The sequence below is a fragment of the Callionymus lyra genome, chromosome 1 (genome assembly GCF_982586985.1).
Source record: "Callionymus lyra chromosome 1, fCalLyr1.hap1.1, whole genome shotgun sequence".
NCBI classification, from domain to species: Eukaryota; Metazoa; Chordata; class Actinopteri; order Syngnathiformes; family Callionymidae; genus Callionymus; species Callionymus lyra.
The window spans coordinates 31,267,803-31,286,376 of NC_141818.1; the positions used below are offsets into that span (position 1 = coordinate 31,267,803).

The 18,574-nt window shown below is 43.7% G+C and overlaps 3 protein-coding genes across 3 annotated transcripts; 1 reads left to right on the plus strand and 2 right to left on the minus strand.

The window, feature by feature from the left end:
- Nucleotides 1-406: 406 nt before the first annotated feature.
- On the minus strand, nt 407-6,328 carry LOC148088947 (sodium/calcium exchanger 1-like). Its single transcript, XM_087782803.1, has 9 exons — nt 5,061-6,328; nt 4,885-4,991; nt 4,660-4,680; nt 4,533-4,550; nt 4,391-4,459; nt 4,204-4,328; nt 1,600-1,699; nt 1,264-1,536; nt 407-1,202 (listed from the first exon to the last, which is right to left on the minus strand). The coding sequence occupies exons 1-9, from the start codon at nt 6,311-6,313 to the stop codon at nt 826-828; spliced, it is 2,343 nt and encodes a 780-aa protein (XP_087638929.1). The 5' UTR covers nt 6,314-6,328; the 3' UTR covers nt 407-825.
- Nucleotides 6,329-7,606: 1,278 nt separating this feature from the next.
- Nucleotides 7,607-11,982, minus strand: slc22a7a (solute carrier family 22 member 7a). The gene is made up of 9 exons (XM_087782878.1): nt 11,632-11,982; nt 10,052-10,155; nt 9,268-9,422; nt 9,031-9,199; nt 8,851-8,968; nt 8,596-8,705; nt 8,321-8,535; nt 8,145-8,253; nt 7,607-8,085 (listed from the first exon to the last, which is right to left on the minus strand). The coding sequence occupies exons 1-9, from the start codon at nt 11,980-11,982 to the stop codon at nt 7,875-7,877; spliced, it is 1,542 nt and encodes a 513-aa protein (XP_087639004.1). The 3' UTR covers nt 7,607-7,874.
- A 1,902-nt stretch (nt 11,983-13,884) lies between these two features.
- pgap4 (post-GPI attachment to proteins GalNAc transferase 4) lies at nt 13,885-18,407 on the plus strand. Its single transcript, XM_087801624.1, has 3 exons — nt 13,885-13,936; nt 14,028-14,144; nt 16,508-18,407. The coding sequence occupies exons 2-3, from the start codon at nt 14,123-14,125 to the stop codon at nt 17,734-17,736; spliced, it is 1,251 nt and encodes a 416-aa protein (XP_087657750.1). The 5' UTR covers nt 13,885-13,936; nt 14,028-14,122; the 3' UTR covers nt 17,737-18,407.
- Nucleotides 18,408-18,574: the final 167 nt, after the last annotated feature.

Consider the following 18,574-nt stretch of genomic DNA (forward strand, 5'->3'; position numbering starts at 1 on the left):
AATATAGGAAACAAGAACAGATGAAGGACATTAAATATAGAAACAAGAGCAGATGAAGGAGATGAAATATAGGAAACAAGAGCAGATGAAGGAGATGAAATATAGCAAACAAGAGCAGATGAAGGAGATGAAATATAGGAAACAAGAGCAGATGAAGGAGATGAAATATAGGAAACAAGAGCAGATGAAGGAGATGAAATATAGGAAACAAGAACAGAAGAAGGACATTAAATATAGGAAACAAGAGCAGATGAAGGAGATGAAATATAGAAACAAGAGCAGATGAAGGACATGAAATATAGGAAACAAGAGCAGATGGAGGAGATGAAATATAGGAAACAAGAGCAGATGAAGGAGATGAAATATTGGAAACAAGAGCAGATGGAGGAGATGAAATATAGGAAACAAGAGCAGATGAAGGAGATGGAATACAGGAAACAAGAGCAGATGGAGGAGATGAAATATAGGAAACAAGAGCAGATGAAGGAGATGAAATATAGGAAACAAGAGCAGATGGAGGAGATGAAATATAGGAAACAAGAGCAGATGGAGGAGATTAAATAAGAAAGGAAGGAGACAAGACCAGATAAAGAGTTGAGAGGATGGAGTGAAGAGCAGACCACTTATTACCTAATAGAAGAAAGCTCGGGTTTGGATCAGGCAAAGGATATTGAGGGAAACAAACAGCTGATAGAATTGTTGTGTTTATTCAGGTTTATACTTCAATTATTACAGTGTTTAAGTGAGATAAGATTTATTTTTTTTAATAGACAAGCGTCAGTGGCTGGTCTGTGGCATATCACACTTCCTGGTTATCCGAACCTTTTAGAATCCTTTGATGTGGCAGTACGCCTCGAGGGATGAGAACACAATGTACATGAGCCACAGACTAAAGAACAGACCAGTGGTCAGGAGCTTGGGAACTCTTGGGCCGCCCAGCTCACCGCCAATGGCAGGCCTACGCCGGTATAAGAGGACAGCGAAGCAGATGAAGGCGAAAATGGTGAAGAGCGTGACAGAGAAAGCCAGTGTCCCCGGATCTACCCGGAAGTCCTGGTTCTGGGTGTAGTGGTACACTGCTGCTATGGACCAGGCGACACCGATGCCCAAGAAGACATTGACGGCGTTACTTCCGGTAACATTGCCGATGGACGCATCGGCATACTGGTCCTGGATGGCGGCCACTTTACTGGCAAACGTGTCTGGGGGAAACAGAAGAACCTACTGAAGTCTGTGTTATAACACTGTGTGAAAAGCTGATACCTGGAACAGATGTGCCCAGAGCGACAAACACAACGGCTGTGACAGAGTCTTTGAGGCCCACAGTACAGCCGAAGTACGACGCCAGGTCACCGATCACCGCAGTCAGAATGCCGATGACTGAGATGGACACACAGAAACACGCCCATCCGCTCCAATAATCAGTGGGTGGCACCAAAGCAAAAAGGACCTTCCAGAAGACAGTGAGGAAGTGGATCACGTAGTCTTTAGCTGTCAGCACTTTTTCCTCCTTTTCATCTTCATCATCATCGTCACCTTTGAGGAGCATCACTGTCATCTTACTTGCTGCAAATCACAACATTACTGCTTCATCTTTACCACCGCCAATGGTAATGGCATCCACAAACTGCTGCCTCCAGCTGTTTGTCCCAACCAGCAACGCCAGATTGGTCTTCTTTATCACTTTGTCAACCACGTTCTGAAACACAATCATCACAAACTTTTAACTTAGGACATCTTGCACTGACGGGACGAGAGGTTCAGTTTAAGGGAAGCAGAAAATGTAAGGCGCAGGTTGTTGGTAAGGAAGAGAGGGGGTTACTTGTAACTTCTTTACAGTTGCAGACCCTCAGGGCAAGCCAGGGATTCTCTGCTGGCCTCAACATACTCAGAAAAGTATATGTATCTTGTTTGTTATGTCATATTATATCCACTTGGATGTGCTGTTTACAGTCTTAAATATAATTTTAGAGTTTTTATCCAATCCTTATTTCTTCTAGTGAGTGATGCCACTGACATTTATCCAATCATGTTCCAGAATAGCTCCATCACCTGTGAGGCCAGAGTGAAAGTTGCTGCCGTACCTGTACTTAAAGTGAATGGAGACAGTCAAATCTGCGGGCTGACACCACGTAAAATGAGATTTATGTGTTCTGTGATTGTATACGCACTTGGTTGGCGCCACACAATATTTCAATATACACACCATGGCTGAAGGAGGAGAACTGATAGTTTTGGTAATGTATACAGAAAAATACTAATTCATAGATGAAAACAGATAAAACGTTTAACAGAGAAATGGATGTCTTGAGAAAAAAAGAAGGATGTATTTTACTTTTAAGAAATCAGGTGATGTGCACTAGATCCATGTTGGTTAGTGCAAGCATTTTATTTGTTTTATTGACTTGGATCATCATTTACATTTTTCTTTAGCATTTTTATCATTTTATTATCAGTTTGTTATCGCCTTGTTCATGTCTTAAATGGCGATTATGTGCATTTAATTTGGACTTTTGTTTGAGGTATCCCTTGTGTTCAACTTGACCCAGAGGTAACTCAAAGAGTACCACAAACAGATTTGTTTTCGGGCCACCGGGTCACCTTGACCCAGAGTTAATACAAAGGTTAAGCTCACATAGTTATGGTGGACTCATTTAATCGACAGATTTATTTGTGTGTGTATGTGTGATTCTGTATGATTCTTAAACTGGGGTGTCATATTTAAGATACTAAGATGTGGATTAATTTAGGTTGCACTAACTATGACATCACTGGTGGCCAAGTGCTGAAATACAAGGCCTGCCACTGCTTTTTTCCTGATGTGTGTCTTCAACACTATCCAACCCACTCTGCTGCAGGACAAACTGACTAAGATGCATGTGGACCCTGGTCTGGTCTCCTGGATTACGGACTATCTTACTGATCGACCACAATATGTCAGGCTGAAGGACATCAAGTCTGACACTGTGGTGTGCAGTACAGGAGCACCTCAGGGGACAGTACTGGCCCCTCTCCTCTTCACCATCTACACTTCAGACTTCTGCTACAACTCAGAGCTGAGTCTCGTCCAGAAGTATGCTGACGACACTGCTATTGTTGGATGCATCAGGGAAAACAGCGAAGACGAGTATAGGAGTCTGATAAGTGACTTTGTGGACTGGAGTGAGAGGAACCACTTGCAGCTGAACACCTCAAAGACCAAGGAGCTGGTCTTGGACTTCGGGAGGTCCAGGACAAAGCCACGTCCAGTGTCCATCAGAGGCGACGAGGTGGAGATAGTGGACAACTATAAGTACCTCGGTGTGTGGATGGACAGTAAACTGGACTGGTCCTGCAATACAGACCATGTATATAAGAAGGTTCAGAGTAGACTGTACTTTCTGAGGAGGCTTCGATCAATTAACATCTGCAAGAAGCTCCTCTGCATGTTCTACCAGTCTGTGGCCAGTGTCATGTTCTATGCTGTGGTGTGTTGGGGTGGAAATGTGTCCAAGAGGAGTGTCAACAGGTTGGACAGGTTGACCAGGAGGGCTGGCTCTGTTGTTGGAATGAAGCTGGACTCACTGGTGACAGTTGCTGAGAGGAGATCATTGAACAAACTACTGTCCATCATGGATGATGACAGTCATCCTCTGAGCACTGTCATCAGTGAGCAGAGAAGCAGAATGAGTGCACGAATGCTCCTACCCAGGTGCAAAACAAATAGACTCAGGGACTCATTCATCCCTCGGGCTATTAAATTGTACAATTCTGTATCTGGATGTTCTGTTCTATGTTAGTCTTTGTATCCTTTGTCTTTGTTGTTTTTCTTTGACCTATGTTCTTTGTCTTTATCTTTAGACTTAGATTGTGTCATCTTGTTCTTCCTCTTTATGTTCTTCTTATTTTATTTTTTATGTATTATTTTTTATTGTTTATGAAAAATTGCTGGCTATTGGTAAAAAACAATTTCAATCAATAAAGTTGAAAATAAAGTTTTACCTTACCTTACCTTACCTTACTAACTATGACATCACTGGTGGCCTAGTGCTGAAATACAAGGCCTGCCACTGCTTTTTTCCTGATGTGTGTAATGGTTGTTATGCTACTTGACATATTACTGACACTGCAGTGGAATAATAAACTTTAAAATCAACCTTCACTTAACCTTAACACTTGAACCTCCTGTGGGGCAACCTTCAAATCCTGAAATAAAATACTCGCCTTAAACTCGTACGACTCCTCAATAAGGACTTCCACTCTGACGTTTTCGCCCAGACAAGGTCGACCCAGTTCAGCCACACTCCACTCATGCTCAGCCTTCTTCCTCCAGAACGCCACCTCCTCCTCTGAGAGACAAGAAGGTCACAGAGTAATGATGAAGATGAGGATGACAAAGAGGTTGGTGTACCTGTGATGTTGATGACTGTGCAAGGGTCTGGGTTTTCTCGCTCCTGAACCCTCCTGTAGCGGTTGTTGGCTGAAAATCACACAAAAATTCACAATACACAACTCTGGCATGTCCTGGTCGTAATGGTTCAGTTTCCTGGTACCTGTTCTGATGAATCCACCTGGAATCACAGAAAAAACACCTCTTGAAAATGGGACGGTACTGTGTGGCACCATATGGAAAGACACAGAAATGAACCTCACTATTTGCGTGACAGAGTGTGAACTTACCGACTTCCTGCAGCAACAGTGCTAAAAATGACAAAAAGGAAGACAATCACCTGACTGGTTAAGGACAATCACATTAGCCTGGAAACATTCTTGAAAGGACGCAGGGATTTGTGGTGAGTGTTGGGAGGGGCTGAGAACTACACTGGTGAGGTGTCATGGTTAATGTCACACTAACAATTGGACTGAATGTTAAAAAAAGTGGAGCCACACAGCAGGACGGGCCACCTTTCCTCCGACTGATCTCCAGAAGTTTGGGTTCTCCAAGTTCCACAAAGAACTTCTTGTTTTTGTCATACTCCTCGTCGTCGATCAGGTTGATTTGAATAACTTTGCTGGACAAAGATGAAGAAATCAACAAGCACATCTACTTCTGACTACCCTGTACAGTGTTATATACGTACCAGATCTCATTGTTGTCAAACTCCAAGACTCCAATGGTATCTTCAAAGTTCTTTCCACCTCCTTTAGCAGTCCCTTCTATGGTTCTATATGGCAGCTGCACAGCACTGCGCATGCCGTTGACTCGGACAACTTTCACCTCCATCATGCCACTGTTCTTAGTCACGGTCAGCGTAGCCTCCTCAAACATGAAGATACCTGAATGGTCGTCATCATGAATTGTGACGGTTGTAGTACAGGACCGTCCTAGACCCATGACGACACCAACCTTGTTTATCTTATCTGATCCCTCTGGTACCACCTGGACCCCACTGAGGTGAACCAGGAAGTGTTCGTCCTCTTCAAATACGTCGTCATCAATGATTTCGATACTGATATTCTTCTCCACCTCGCCAGGCAAAAACACAAGGGTTCCTCTGATAAATCTGTAGTCTGGCCCAGCTAAAGCGGTCCCATCTTCTGTCCAGTAGTCAACCGTGATCGTGCTGGTGAGGTCAGTTCCCCGCCGAACCACACGGAGCTCCACTGTGCCACAGTTCTCCTGGCATTGGTAGGAAGGGGGGTCAAAGAAGACCCTGCAAGGGCAGTCGTTTTCTGTAGCGTTAATGTTGTTCTTGACTTCAGCTACAATAGATCTTGGTTCCTCATTCCTGAAATCCTGTTGTGTATAGCTGAGCATCTTAACGTCCATCTTAATGGTCTGAGGAGGACTTGACTCGCCCTCTGTCTCGATGATTACCCCCCTCCTCTTCCCGACGCGATACCTCTTCTGCACATACTTGTACAGTCGCCGATCTGCAATATATGCAAAACCCACACAAACTGGAAAGAAGGCAAGTGTCACAAGTCCTTCCCATATTTTGACCACTCCAGGAGAAAAGACAGCCAAAATCAGGTAGAGCCATAAATATGCAAAGACACTCCAAGTGGCAGTGACAAAAAAGACACGCAGGTGCTTTACTCGCCGTGTGTCACCGTCAGGAATCACATAAACGCACAAACCGATAATGACAAACATATTGAAGGCTGCACTCCCCACAATGGTGTTAGGGCCCAGCTGACCAGCCTCAAAATTGTGCCCACACACCTCCACGACTGAAAGCAGGATCTCGGGCGCAGATGACCCCAGTGCCATTAGGGTCAAGTTGGACACAGTCTCATTCCAGATTCGAACTGTTGTGGTGACCTTTTCTCCGTTCGGTCTCTTGATAGTGATGCGTCTCTCTTGTGAGGTTATGACCTCTATAGAAGCCATGAAGCGGTCAGCTATGATTGACACTCCTAAGAACATGTAGGCGAGTCCAAGGAAATAGATTGTGGCCCGGGCAATGCGTTCTGGGAGAGCGGGATCTTCTGGTAGCCACACAGGTAGGATGACACCTACTGAGCACTCGGTGCTACCGCCACATTTGGAGGTGCTGTTCAGTGAGCTGTTGGAGGAGTGAGCTGGAGCACCCCATGCTGCTGAGAGATTGGACAGTATGAAGAGACAACCAGGGGCTGTTAGAAGGAGCCTCATGGTTGCAGTAGGTTTTTACCTGCAGGAAGGTGAACACTCAGAATTAGACCCATTTTCACAGACAAATAGACCCTTTTTTTGGACAAAAAAGTATGCATGGACAAACAAGCACTCGCTAATAATTGTATTTCCTGATCACAAATACAATTCATTCAGTCATGATGGCCAATTAATAAAGTGTTTGTGTGTGTCTGTGTGTGTTTAAAAATCTCAAAACATTTTTCACTTAACTGGTGATGAAGATGAAGACTTTAGGGACTCAGACTCGCGGACTTCAGGATCCCACTGGCTCTGCAGCAGAAGAGACGATGTTAAGAGAGCATGTGGTTTTGTAAGTGTGGGTGTTTTAAATGATAACAGGAGGCTCGGTTCCAAACTTGGTTCCAAAACTGGCAACTGGTTCCTTTTTATCAGCTCCCAGAGGACCCCGGGCCTTACAAGGCAGCAGGGGTCCCGGCCAGTCCAGCAGCTCCTCAGCCTGGGGACACTTGAAGAGATAAGGAGGTGTAGAATGTTGTACGGGTGACATGATTCCCCCGGTTCTACCCCCTCACCTCCCAAAAAACTGTTTGAGGAGCAGGAGCGGAGGTCCACAAGAGTAGGTGTATGTGTGAAAGAGAAGTATATGAGAAACAGAGAGGTGGTGCAGGAGTTATTAATGTCCAGATGAAAAAGTCTGAGGGAGCAGAGGTAGAGGCACAAACATGTTTGAGGACAATGACATCTGTGTTTTTTTATTTATTCAGAAGTCAATATCTCCAGTTAAGTTTTTCTTATACTGCTCCCACACGAGGACTCTGGTCCAAGGGCTGTGCTGACTAAGTTCTGGTCAATGGTCATAATGTTATGGCTCACTGTGAAAGTCCAACAACACAACACAGTAACACTTCACTACACACAAACCATAAAATGCAGTAGCTGGCACTTGTTGACACTGTTTTGATCCACAAAGTGCTTTTGTATTTTATTGTTTCGATCCTGGAGAGGCACATCTGTAGGTGTCTGTGTGCGTGATTGTGTGATCTGTGTGTTTTATTTATTGATATAATCTTGTGAGCATTTTTTTAATCTTTTTGTGAGTGTTTCTTTGTGTTTTCTGTTTATTTTATTTTGTGTCTTGTGTTGCCGTTGTTGTGATTCTTTACAATCAGAATCTTTGGAAGTCGTTTTGGTCTGATCCATCCTAGACCTGCTTGAGCTCGAAGTCCACCAGAGGGTCTGAGCGTAGATGTCTGTGGAGGACCAAATCTGGTTAGAAGGATTCAGGTGCATCTAGGCTTGAACTGTGTTGTGGTTCTTACATCCCCTCCTCAACGTCAAGCACATTCTCGGGTAGTGGAACATTGAGAGTCTCTGGCAACAGGAAGACAAACGCCCCACTGGCCACGCCCACTGCAGCAAATATTAGGGGTGGCAGGAGCATCCAGAAGTCATCCAGCAGCATGATGACGGGCGCCAGAGAGCTGCCTATTCTGCATACGCAGGAAGTGAAGCCCAACCCGCTTTGCCTGATGATACAAACCAAACCTGAGCTATTGATCTAAGAGTCAAGTTCTCTGAGTCTAACCTCAGGACAGTTGGGAAGAGTTCAGATGAGTAAAGAAACGCTGTGGTGAATGCGGCCTCTGAAAAACCCTTTGCCACCACGGCGATACTCGTACGAACCAACCAGAACTCTGTGAACACATTTCAGAGTTCAGAACAACATCATGGTAAACAAGGTTTCAGGCCCAACCCTCGTACCCAATGGGATCATGGTATTAATCCCGATCAGCACACCAGTCACAATAAGGAAGCACGCTTGACCGTTTCTGCGTCCGATCCAATCCAGCACAAAGAAAGTAAGAATCTTAGCTGGAACCTCGATGGCGCTGTAGATGAAATGCGTGAGGTAGATGCTAACGCCGAAGCCGGAGATATTGAAGCTGATCCCGTAATAAAGGAAAGCCACAGCAAACCTGAGGAGACGACACACAGACAGTCAAGGATCAGGACGCCGTTGCTTGCCAATCTAGTACCAGAAGAGTCCAGAGATGAGTGTGATCTTCCTGAGCTGAGGAGTTTTGACCAGGTCAAGGTAAGAGTGCGACTTCTTTCCAGCCTCCGTCATCGCCACCTTCACCAGTGTCTGAGAACCCGCAAGGATATTGTTGTGTTTATTTGACTGATCGTACATACTATATGATAGTTGTTATGAAAGGGACTCTCAGAAATATTTTGCTGCACCATTAGCTCATGACTAGTTGAAATCAGGTTGCGTAGGATGGACACACCTCTGTCCCCAGGTCAACGTCAGTTCTTCGATTAATCCTGGCACATTGAGCTAGGTACTTCTGGGCCTTGTCTGTGTGTCCGTTGGCCAGCAGCCAGCGAGCAGACTCGGGGAGCCACCTACGGGCAGACTTTCATGTCATCACCTATCAACTTTACAGGAAATGGTCCAGATTTCTTACCACCAGGTGGCAATGGAGAGCACACAGGGGGCGGTCACAGCCAGTGTCAGGTGTCTCCAGTCCCGGATCAGGTAGGCGAGCAGTGCCAGCAACATGTTACCCACACTCCATGACAAACTCATGACAGTGCCAGTGAAGGTCCGGTGCTGCACATCTGTCCACTCGATACCTGAGAGTTGATTTTTAGGATTCATGATGTTAAGTTTGTTGTTTATGTGTGTGTGAATGTATGGTTACCAAGCACAACACCAATGATTGACAGGCCACTTAATGCCGCTCCACAGAGGCACCTGGAGATGGCAAACATTATGTAGGAGGTGGAGTAGGCGGAGCTCAGGCCAAGAAGGGAGGTGGCCACCAATGCCACCAGCAGCATCATCTTACGTCCAAACCTGAGTGGGAAAGAGCACCGGTTGGTGTGCGGGATCGACGTTGGACAATGATTTTTTCTTGGGTGTAACTTTTTTTACTCTATAAATGTCTGCTCTTTGAGGAGCAATGTTTCTACTCTAAGTCTTTAATGACTGAGCCTTAAAGAGAGAATCCATATGGCAGAAGACACAGAGTCACTCACCCTTGAACAAGACAGTGAGATACTTGACCTCCTTTACCTAGACTTAAATTCCTACCCTGGTCTTCCTCTCTGTCCAGTGAGCAGGGTAGTAGGTGGATTTTACCAGGCTAACATTAAAACTATCTCATGAAGAATCAATGTTGAAGAATTAGATTTGGCCGTTGGTCAGTTTAATCATTTATCCTTCACTGAGCTAATGCTTTTTATTCGGGAAGACAATCAATTCAGTCATTAGTTTGAATGTGTGTATAAAACTGTTTACTAAGACCTTCAAACAGCAGTATTTACCCTTCTTCCTTTTCCAGACATGTGAGTCTCGATTGAATTAGATAATTATTGAGAATTCTAGGTTGAACGCTTGAATCTGACATTTCGCTGCCTCCTCCCATTCCCATGGGCTCCTACGTGCCGCAGCATCAGCCCTGTCCTTCCAGGAGTCCTACTTACTTATCAGAAAGCTGTCCAAAAACAACGGCTCCCAGGGTGACACCCAGGAAGAAGAAAGTCGCTAGGATCTTATTGTATCGCCGGTCCTCACACACGAGGTCCCACTGTGGACAATGAACAATGCATTAGCATGGACAAGGTCCAAAGCTGTGAAATCTTTCAAGGATGTCGATTTTTGGGATTTGTAGGATGAATTTTCTGCTACCCCAAGAGCATGTCTCCCTCATCATCATAGTGTCACACTAGAAGAAGAAAATTAACCACAGTTTTTTCTTGAATCACCATCACAGTAACATCATTTCTATGGAGGATCAGAACAACTGTGTCAGTAGGTTTAATGCTGGTGATTCATAACAGGCTCTATTGGAGACTGTAATTATTATCTGTTTGTTTCTTCTCTTTTAGACTATTGTAACAGTTTATTTTGGTGTCTTAACAAGAAGGAGCTGTCTCGCTTGCAGTTAATACAAAACTTTGCAGCGAGAATTCTGACCAGCTCTAGTAGAAGAACTCACATTTCACCAAGCCTTAAAACTCTTCACTGGCTGCAAGTTTCTTTCAGGATCAACTTTAATTCTAGTTCTTATTTTCAGACCTATTCATGGTCAGACCTTCTATCACTGATCTGATTTAGCCTTACACCCCAGCTCGGGCTCTGAGGTCTGTGGATCAGAATCTACTGATGGTTCCTGAACACGCTTCCGGACCAGAGGAGAGAAATCCTTCTAGGCTGTTGCTCCTAATCTTTGGAACGATCTTCCTCTCCCTCTGTGTTTGATGATCTACTGACTCCTTCAAGAAACATCTGAAGACATTTTTGTGTTTTTCTCTGATTTTCTGGTTTGTGTGTTTGTCTCATGTGTCTTGGCCTTTTAAAGCATGTATTTTAGCTGTATATTATTTTTGATTGTTAAAGCGCTTTGTGACCCTGGTCTGAGTAAGGAGCCTTACAAATAACCATTACTTTACTTATTTACTTACTTACTTACTTACTTACTTACTTTACTTACTTAGGCAGCAGGGGGAGAACAAACATCCATACTTCTTTATTTTCGGTGTATCCTTTTGAAACCAACTGTCTTCAACTGCAGAACAGTTTGAACATTTTAGTCCTCACCACCTTCAGAATATCTCCATCCCTAGAACCTCATCAATTCATGGGCCTTACCCTCTTTAAAACCTCTCCTACCCAATAACCTGATGCAATGTCAACTTTCTGGCCCCGGATCACCTGAACAACTCCACACTCTTACAATCAGCACATGTGAGTTTTGGGGGCAATCAAGTCTATATTTATAAATGCCATTGCCAGACAAAGTTTCTCAAAAAGTATCATCGACAACAGCCACTTTTCTTTTAAGTTCATCCTTTTAAGCTGGTGTGGACCAACGGAGGGAGTCTGCAAACTTTTTTAGGTCCCTCCACGGTCCCATTGCCAGAGCAGACAACATTAACCCTGACAGTCATTCTGCTGAATATGACCACAGCTCTCTGACCAACCGTTTAAGCTCTTAAATGTCTGTAATGGACAGGTTGTCTAAGGGTCCAGTAAGATGGCTCATCTTGAGCAAGGGTCTCACCTCTGTAGCTGTGGTGGAGGAGAACTCTTGCCGGTCATAGATCCACCCATCAGGACATGTAGTGGTCTTGTTACCTGAGCTGAGGTCAAAGGTCAGCGGGGGATCGTAGATCCTGCAAGAGCTCAGAGATCCATCGATCTGACGAGGTATGTGCAGCAGAAGTTCATCCATTTCCTGACTGTCATTGTCACTGGTCCCCAGGGCGCAGCGGTGGGCCGGGGTCACCGAGATGAAGTTGTGAAGGAGGAAGTGGAGGGGGAGAATTGCCCGAGGGAGGCAAAGGATCAACAGAACCAACGCCTGGAACCTGGAGAATCCACCAACATCGTCCAGCACCTCTTCAAACCTCATGGTGGCAGATGAACGACTCTCCGCTGTCTCACTGTTTCTCCAGCGGTTTATACTGAGGGGAGGTGCCTTCATGTGTGGAGGAGATTCTTTTGGCAGAAAATGTTGATTTCACTGAAAACCCCCCCTCAGCCAACACAAACACACAACAAACTATTTGACGTAGAAAGTATTTGATAAAATGCCAATCTTTCAGGTTTTCCAGGTACTGTCCTGGTATCTTGTTTTTAATTAATTTTTAATTATAAAGTTTTACTGTTTGAAAGCAAAATCTAGTTTTAACCTTTTATAAAAAAAATTCTGACAACAAAAGAACAGACATACAGCATACTTTGTTCCTACATTTTCATTTTTTTCTACAAAACAAGAACCGAACGAATTATGTATTTTATAGGAAAATGAAAGAACAAACAACACTTGGATTGTATGAAGTTAAGTGAAAACACGTTTTTTTTAAGTGAAACAAATTTCCTTAAAGCTTTAAAGTTGTTAAAGTGAAATAAGATAGTCAAGGGTTCAACTGAGCTGCTCTGAAAAGTTTTAGATGAAAGCAGCAAATAACAAACACACTGAGAATAAACATTGCATTCTTAAACTTGTGATCAACAGACGGGGAGGCAGGGGTTAGATCAGGAGGAACGATATTACCAAACGATATTAGAAACAGTTCTGCTGCTGTCATCTGACCTCACTTTCGCAGTCTTCATCACCTCCATCCAAACATCATCTTCCTTACAAACATGATCATGACAAGATCATTGCTAACATCATCATCACGACCAACATTGCATTTTGTGTTTATTTTGTCCATATATGTATTATTATGACTATCTTACAGCTCCACTACACAGAACAAATAGACATCAGTGCATGGTCACGTCATCATAACATTTTAACACAACTACTACCCAATTTTAATATTACAGAATTATTGAAAATGGGTTCATTTTAAATATTTTACTAGCTTGTGATTGACGTAGGACAAATGTAACACAATGATACGAACACTAGTAGCTCAGTTACACTTACGACTACTATAGTTTTGTAGCACTTGAGTCTTCAAAACCACACTATATCTGTAAATGAAAATGTAAAAGAAAACACACTGTACATTTTTCGGCGCACAGCTGTCAGACACCGCCAGGTTGAGTATGATTTATTAACCAATCAGAAGCAACATAAGGCGGGTCTATCTTTCTTTACAGCATCTCTAATGTTCTAACACTGATAACAACGTGTGATCGAGTCATCGTAACCATCATTTTAATACAAATACAGCGCTGACATCATAATACTGTCAAGGCTAACCGGGATTTTTCACTATTGAGCCAAAATACAATCTGGAGAGTTCACACTGAACTTTAAGGTAAATTCCCTAAACGACATTTAATAGAAGAAAATAAACCTTAGACTTTCAAATTAAGAGCATTGAATCAGCTGCGTCTTCCTTGTAATCCTTTATTATGACGGTTATACTCTATACTATTAAATCCTCGTTTGCTCAATTATTTACAAGTTCCTTAATTTTCTCTTTTGACAATTTTCTGTAACTATTGATTGTTTAAAACGAATTTAGATTTCCAACCAATTGAAAGGTCTCAGATCATCAAATATGGCAGGATTTAAATAATGATTAGTTCATATCATGAGACTGCACTCGTTATTTTTTCAAAATTTCCTCTGAATTCTTTTAAATCAATATTTTTCCATGAACATTTTGTAATAACTCTTCAATAACAACTCCGATGGTCCCTTATGGAGGACATTCATATCATGTTATTACACTTTTATAAAATGCTACTTTCTTCTCTTAAAGTTTTCCATGAACAGGTTGGATTAGGTGTGATGTCACTGCTGGTTGGAATTCTATTTTCATTTCTATTTTCTGCTTCCTTATGACCGTCACTGAGGTGAGGTCACAGTCCTGGAGCAGCAGCTGCATGGAGGGAGTCTTAAGGTGCGCATCGACATTAAAACATTTTTTATTTTTTATAATCAACCAGCTCAGGATATACATCTCACTCGGTGTCATTTTCTGAATCTTCCAGCAGCAGTCCGTGCTCCGTCGCCCCCCCTCCGTCAACAGCGCTCGCTGCAGTGACGATCGCTGCCCCGCTACTCCAGTCATTACGGCGCAGCAAAAATGGCGATATCTGTGGACCTTCGTGAGTTTTTTTCCTCTCATTTAATGGCAGAAAAACAGAGCACTAGTGACCTGCGTTAAGCGTGTGCTTCGCTGCATGTCGTGTGTCCACCGAGGAAGCATGTACAGTAGTGACGGTTCGGTTCCTTTCTGGTGTTAAGAGTTGTTTTCCCGGAAGTGTTACCTGGACTTGTAACATTCACGTTTATTTAGTTCGTCGTTGAGTAACATGCTTAAACGGCCACGTCATTGTAGAGAAAATACCTGTGGCTATTGAATCCACCATTTAAGTAACAATAAAGCTTTTTAAAAAAAAAAAAAAAAAAAACGTTAAATGGTTCACCTATCAGTCGACTGCAGTCAGGGTTTAAACTAGTTGGTATGTGTGTAATTTTTTTCAAAGATGAATTGATTTGACACCAGTGTCATCTGAAAGGTCTTTTAGAGACGATCCCAGTGATATATGTATCATTTGAGTGATTGATATTAAGAAAGTTGTGGACTACTATAACCCGTGAAAATGCACTTATTTCTGGTCAGGCTCAAAACAATTTTTTAGGTGTGACCTTTTGTTGAACTCGACTTTCAACGTGTCATAACTTGCGCAATATTTATAAAATTTTAGTTTTTTAATTATGATGTAAATTATTTTTAATCAATTAATTAACGTTCAAGTAGAAAAAATTGGCTCTAAAAATATACATAGAAAAGATTGAACAAACACACCATAAGTTTAAATAATTACACTGTATATTTAAACGACTTGTACGGTGTACTGAATCGATCAATTCAAAAGATACTTGGCGGTCTCACAGATAAGTATATCCTTTATAATATAATAATGGGGGTTCCAAAGAATATTTGATCAAAGTTGTTCGGCGAGGTTTTGTCAAGTGGAAAAATGGAAAATGTTGTGCCAGGTTTACTTGATAAGTCAATATTCTACATAAACCACGACGTGTGTTCTACGTCATCAGCATGAATGACTAGTGGTGACGTAAACAAGGCGAACGCAGTTGAACTGTGAATACAGTGATCCGGCAGCTATTTAGATCAAACGTGGAACGCGCTGATCGACCACTCGATATCCAGGAAGCGGAATATACACACATACCTAAAACTACCAGAAGTTTCCCGTCTGTTTCATTCACTTTCCCTTCAAACTTGACAGTGATTGTGATCATAGGTATAAGGCAGTGGCGGGCCGTGCATTTCACACCTAGGCCTTCACTGGTGTCCAACATGAACTAATCCACCTCTTAATGCCATCATTATGACTCCACGGCTATAGAAACCATCAATATTACACAGAAATGCAGTATAACAGGGCGTTGCGTCGCAGAAAGGTATCTCATGTAGCAAGAAAGAATGTCATTAGTAAAGCAAGAAACACAATTAGGACAATTCATCAAGTCTCTTTTCACTGTAGCCACAGCTGCCATACATACATCATCTCTAGCAGAAACATCAATATTAACCTAATTAAATGACAAAAATATTAAAACGTTTAAATAAAATGCATTACTCACCAAAACTACTGAATATTTGTAAGCAATATTCCATCCTCCTTTCTTTCCTGAAGAAGAGTTTGATTACTCTGTTGTACAGTTTATCTGACCGTTCTTCACAATGTCCAGTTTTTATGGAAAAGTCCGTCTTGAAAATGGTTTTGTGAGCATAAGTGCGACCAAATCAATTTCTTCTCCTCCGTCAGCCATTGTGGGTTCTTTAAAAAGTTATGAAATCCACTCGCAAAATATTTTAGTTCGTGCCGTTAGCTATAGATGCTTTGCTGGCTCTGACTAGTATTTCTCTGACCGTCCAATCAAAGGACGTGAAAATGCCGACGTCACTGGACGCCTGCTAGATGGCCTAGGTGTTGCCAACTAGAACTCTGATTGGTTAAAGCAACAGCGTCATTGCCACTTACTTTAAACTACAGACGCCAGCACTATCGATTCTGAAGGCGTCAAGGCAGATTTTTGACCCGGGCAACAAATGATGGCTGAAATATGATTGGATAAAAGCTCTAAAATAAACATACACTAGTGGAAGCAGCGCAACCAAGAGAAAAGCTATGAAATGAAGAGAAAGACTATTGGAAATAATTTAATACATATTCACGGAAAAAATATATTAAAACATAAGTCAGTGATTCTGTCTGATAGTGTTTAGGCCAGCAGAGAAGGCCTTGCTGGACCTGACAGCCCACCACTGGTATAAGGCGATCAAGCTATTTAGTAATGGTGGTATCAATAGGAATTCTAATGCTAGACATGATCAGGTTGAAGGTGGTCATAATAATAACTATGAAGATGATGGTGTGTAGAGTGAGGAAGGCGATGATGATGATGATGAGGAGTCGTAACAAGTTCTATTTTCCAGGTCATGCAAGGACCGGGTGGGTGCGTCATCGTGCCTACTGCTACCAGGTCTCGGGTCCACTCTTGTCCAGGGTGCCGCTGGCACCATACATGCGGCGGTCCAGTGCGGTGGCTCAGGCGCTGGCGGTGTCCGTGGTCACCTTCTGCGTGCTGCTCCCGCTCGGCTGCCACCGCCTGCTCTACTCCTACTTCTTCCTGCGCTCCTTCTACCTGGACTCGATGAGCGAGGAGGTCTTGCATAGCAGTCTCCAACGTGGCCAGGACGCCCTGCGCTTCTGGCAGACGGCGCCCCCTCCTGTGAAGGAACACAGAAATGCCACACAGCGGCCAGAACTGCTGGTTTCTGTGGTCAGCTCTCGGCGTGGCGAGGGCCGAGACTTCCACTACCTGCTCCAGGTGATGCAGCGGCTGCACTTGCTGCTGGAAGGCTGCGAGAGGCACCCCTGCGCAGAGGTCCTGATCTGCGACGTCGAGAGTGGTTACCATCAGAACTCGGACGCTAAACTGCTGGAGCGTCACTTTCGGGTCGTGCGACATCCCCCTCCGAGATCCCGGGACTATGTTAACATCTTTGAGAAGGAGAAGCGGGACTACGTCTTTTGTCTTCGCCGAGGTTGGGAGCTCCTGAGTCCCCAAAACATGGTGGTTCTGGAGGATGATGCTCTACCCGGCCCGGACTTCTTCTCTGTGGTTCATAACCTACTCGGTCGGACGTTTTCCTCCCGGAGCCTCTATATCAAGTTGTACCACCCTGAGAGGCTACAGCGCTACTGGAACCCAGAACCTTACCGCGTCCTGGAGTGGTTTGGGCTTGGAGCGTCCCTGGCAACGACCCTTCTACTCACTTGCTCCTCCTTCAGCCCATCCTTGCTGAGACTGTCCCCGGGCCCCCTCCTCTTCTTCACCCTTTACTTCATGGGCGTGGCTGAGCTGGTGGGACGTCACTACCTTCTGGAGGTGCGACGCCTCTCCCCGCAGTTGTACGCCGTCTCGCCCGCCACCGAGTGCTGCACCCCGGCCATGCTGTTCCCCGGCAACTCCTCCCAGCGGGCTGCAGAGTACCTAGACGGGTCCTTCTGTGTCAAAGGCAACGCCAAGGACACTGTGTTGTACCACATGGCCCGTCGGGTCCCGGGAGAGAGGGCGCACAGCGTGGAGCCCAACCTCATCACCCACATCGGAGCCTACTCCTCAGTCCGGGTCAACCCTGCAAAACCCAAACTTCTCTGACATGAAACCCCCTGAAGGGGAACCAGGTGACTGACAGTCCACTGCCTCACTCAAGTCAAGGATGAGGACCATCTCTAGTGCCCTCTTCAGAATGACATTTGCACCAGCGGGCCTTCAATCAAGTTGTAATGCATGTCTTGAGTTGCTGTTAAATGACTACTTGAAGTTTGATATGATCTTTTATGAATATTTAAAGTATATATATTGGGTTTGTTTAGAGTGCACAGCGCACTCTGTTGAATCTGATGCTGGAACGCTTGTTTGTGTATGTTTATTTACAAATCATATCGAAAGAAAACACTATCAAAAGAAACTTTATATACATAAATATATATACCAAGTTACTGTTTACATTGTGATCACCACCAGCCAACTATAGGAAATATACATGAGGATGTACTCACACTACAAACTTCTGTCGCAGTTCCACTCCTGATCCAGTTAATGCAGCGAGTCAAGCATGTGGTCATAATGTTTGCAGTGCGTAATTGAATAACACACTCTGACAAAAATACCTCACATGCTGCTGTTGATTTGTGATGTTGTGTTTGCCGTGAGAATCGCAGTGATGCAGTTTACAATAAGTCGACGTATAACTTTCGAAACTAGAGCTAACACACCGATCGTGCCTTTATTTATTTATTTGATTCAAATAAATCACTTTGGCTGAATATTGTCTGTACCTTTTGTCACCACGTTGGTCAAGTTTTTTTTTTTAAACATTTGCTTGTGTGACGTCTCCATCTCCTCAGACAACCATGACATTCCCAGGCTAGAGTGGGAATCTTCCTCTGAGATTTTGATTTTCTGTAGAACCTTTTTGACGAATCTCTCTTTA

Excerpts from the sequence above, each read along its gene's own strand:
- LOC148088947 (XM_087782803.1), bottom strand. The coding sequence starts at position 6,313 with ATGGCTTCTATAGAGGTCATAACCTCACAAGAGAGACGCATCACTATC. Across the intron at positions 4,992-5,060 it reads TTTGACAACAATGAGATCTG|CAAAGTTATTCAAATCAACC; the intron begins GTACGTATATAA and ends ATCTTTGTCCAG. Across the intron at positions 1,537-1,599 it reads TGCCATTACCATTGGCGGTG|GTGACGATGATGATGAAGAT; the intron begins GTAAAGATGAAG and ends TGCTCCTCAAAG.
- slc22a7a (XM_087782878.1), bottom strand. The coding sequence starts at position 11,982 with ATGAGGTTTGAAGAGGTGCTGGACGATGTTGGTGGATTCTCCAGGTTC. Across the intron at positions 10,156-11,631 it reads CCTCCACCACAGCTACAGAG|TGGGACCTCGTGTGTGAGGA; the intron begins GTGAGACCCTTG and ends CATTGTCCACAG. Across the intron at positions 9,200-9,267 it reads AATCATTGGTGTTGTGCTTG|GTATCGAGTGGACAGATGTG; the intron begins GTAACCATACAT and ends ATCAACTCTCAG.
- pgap4 (XM_087801624.1), top strand. The coding sequence starts at position 14,123 with ATGGCGATATCTGTGGACCTTC. Across the intron at positions 14,145-16,507 it reads GGCGATATCTGTGGACCTTC|GTCATGCAAGGACCGGGTGG; the intron begins GTGAGTTTTTTT and ends TCTATTTTCCAG.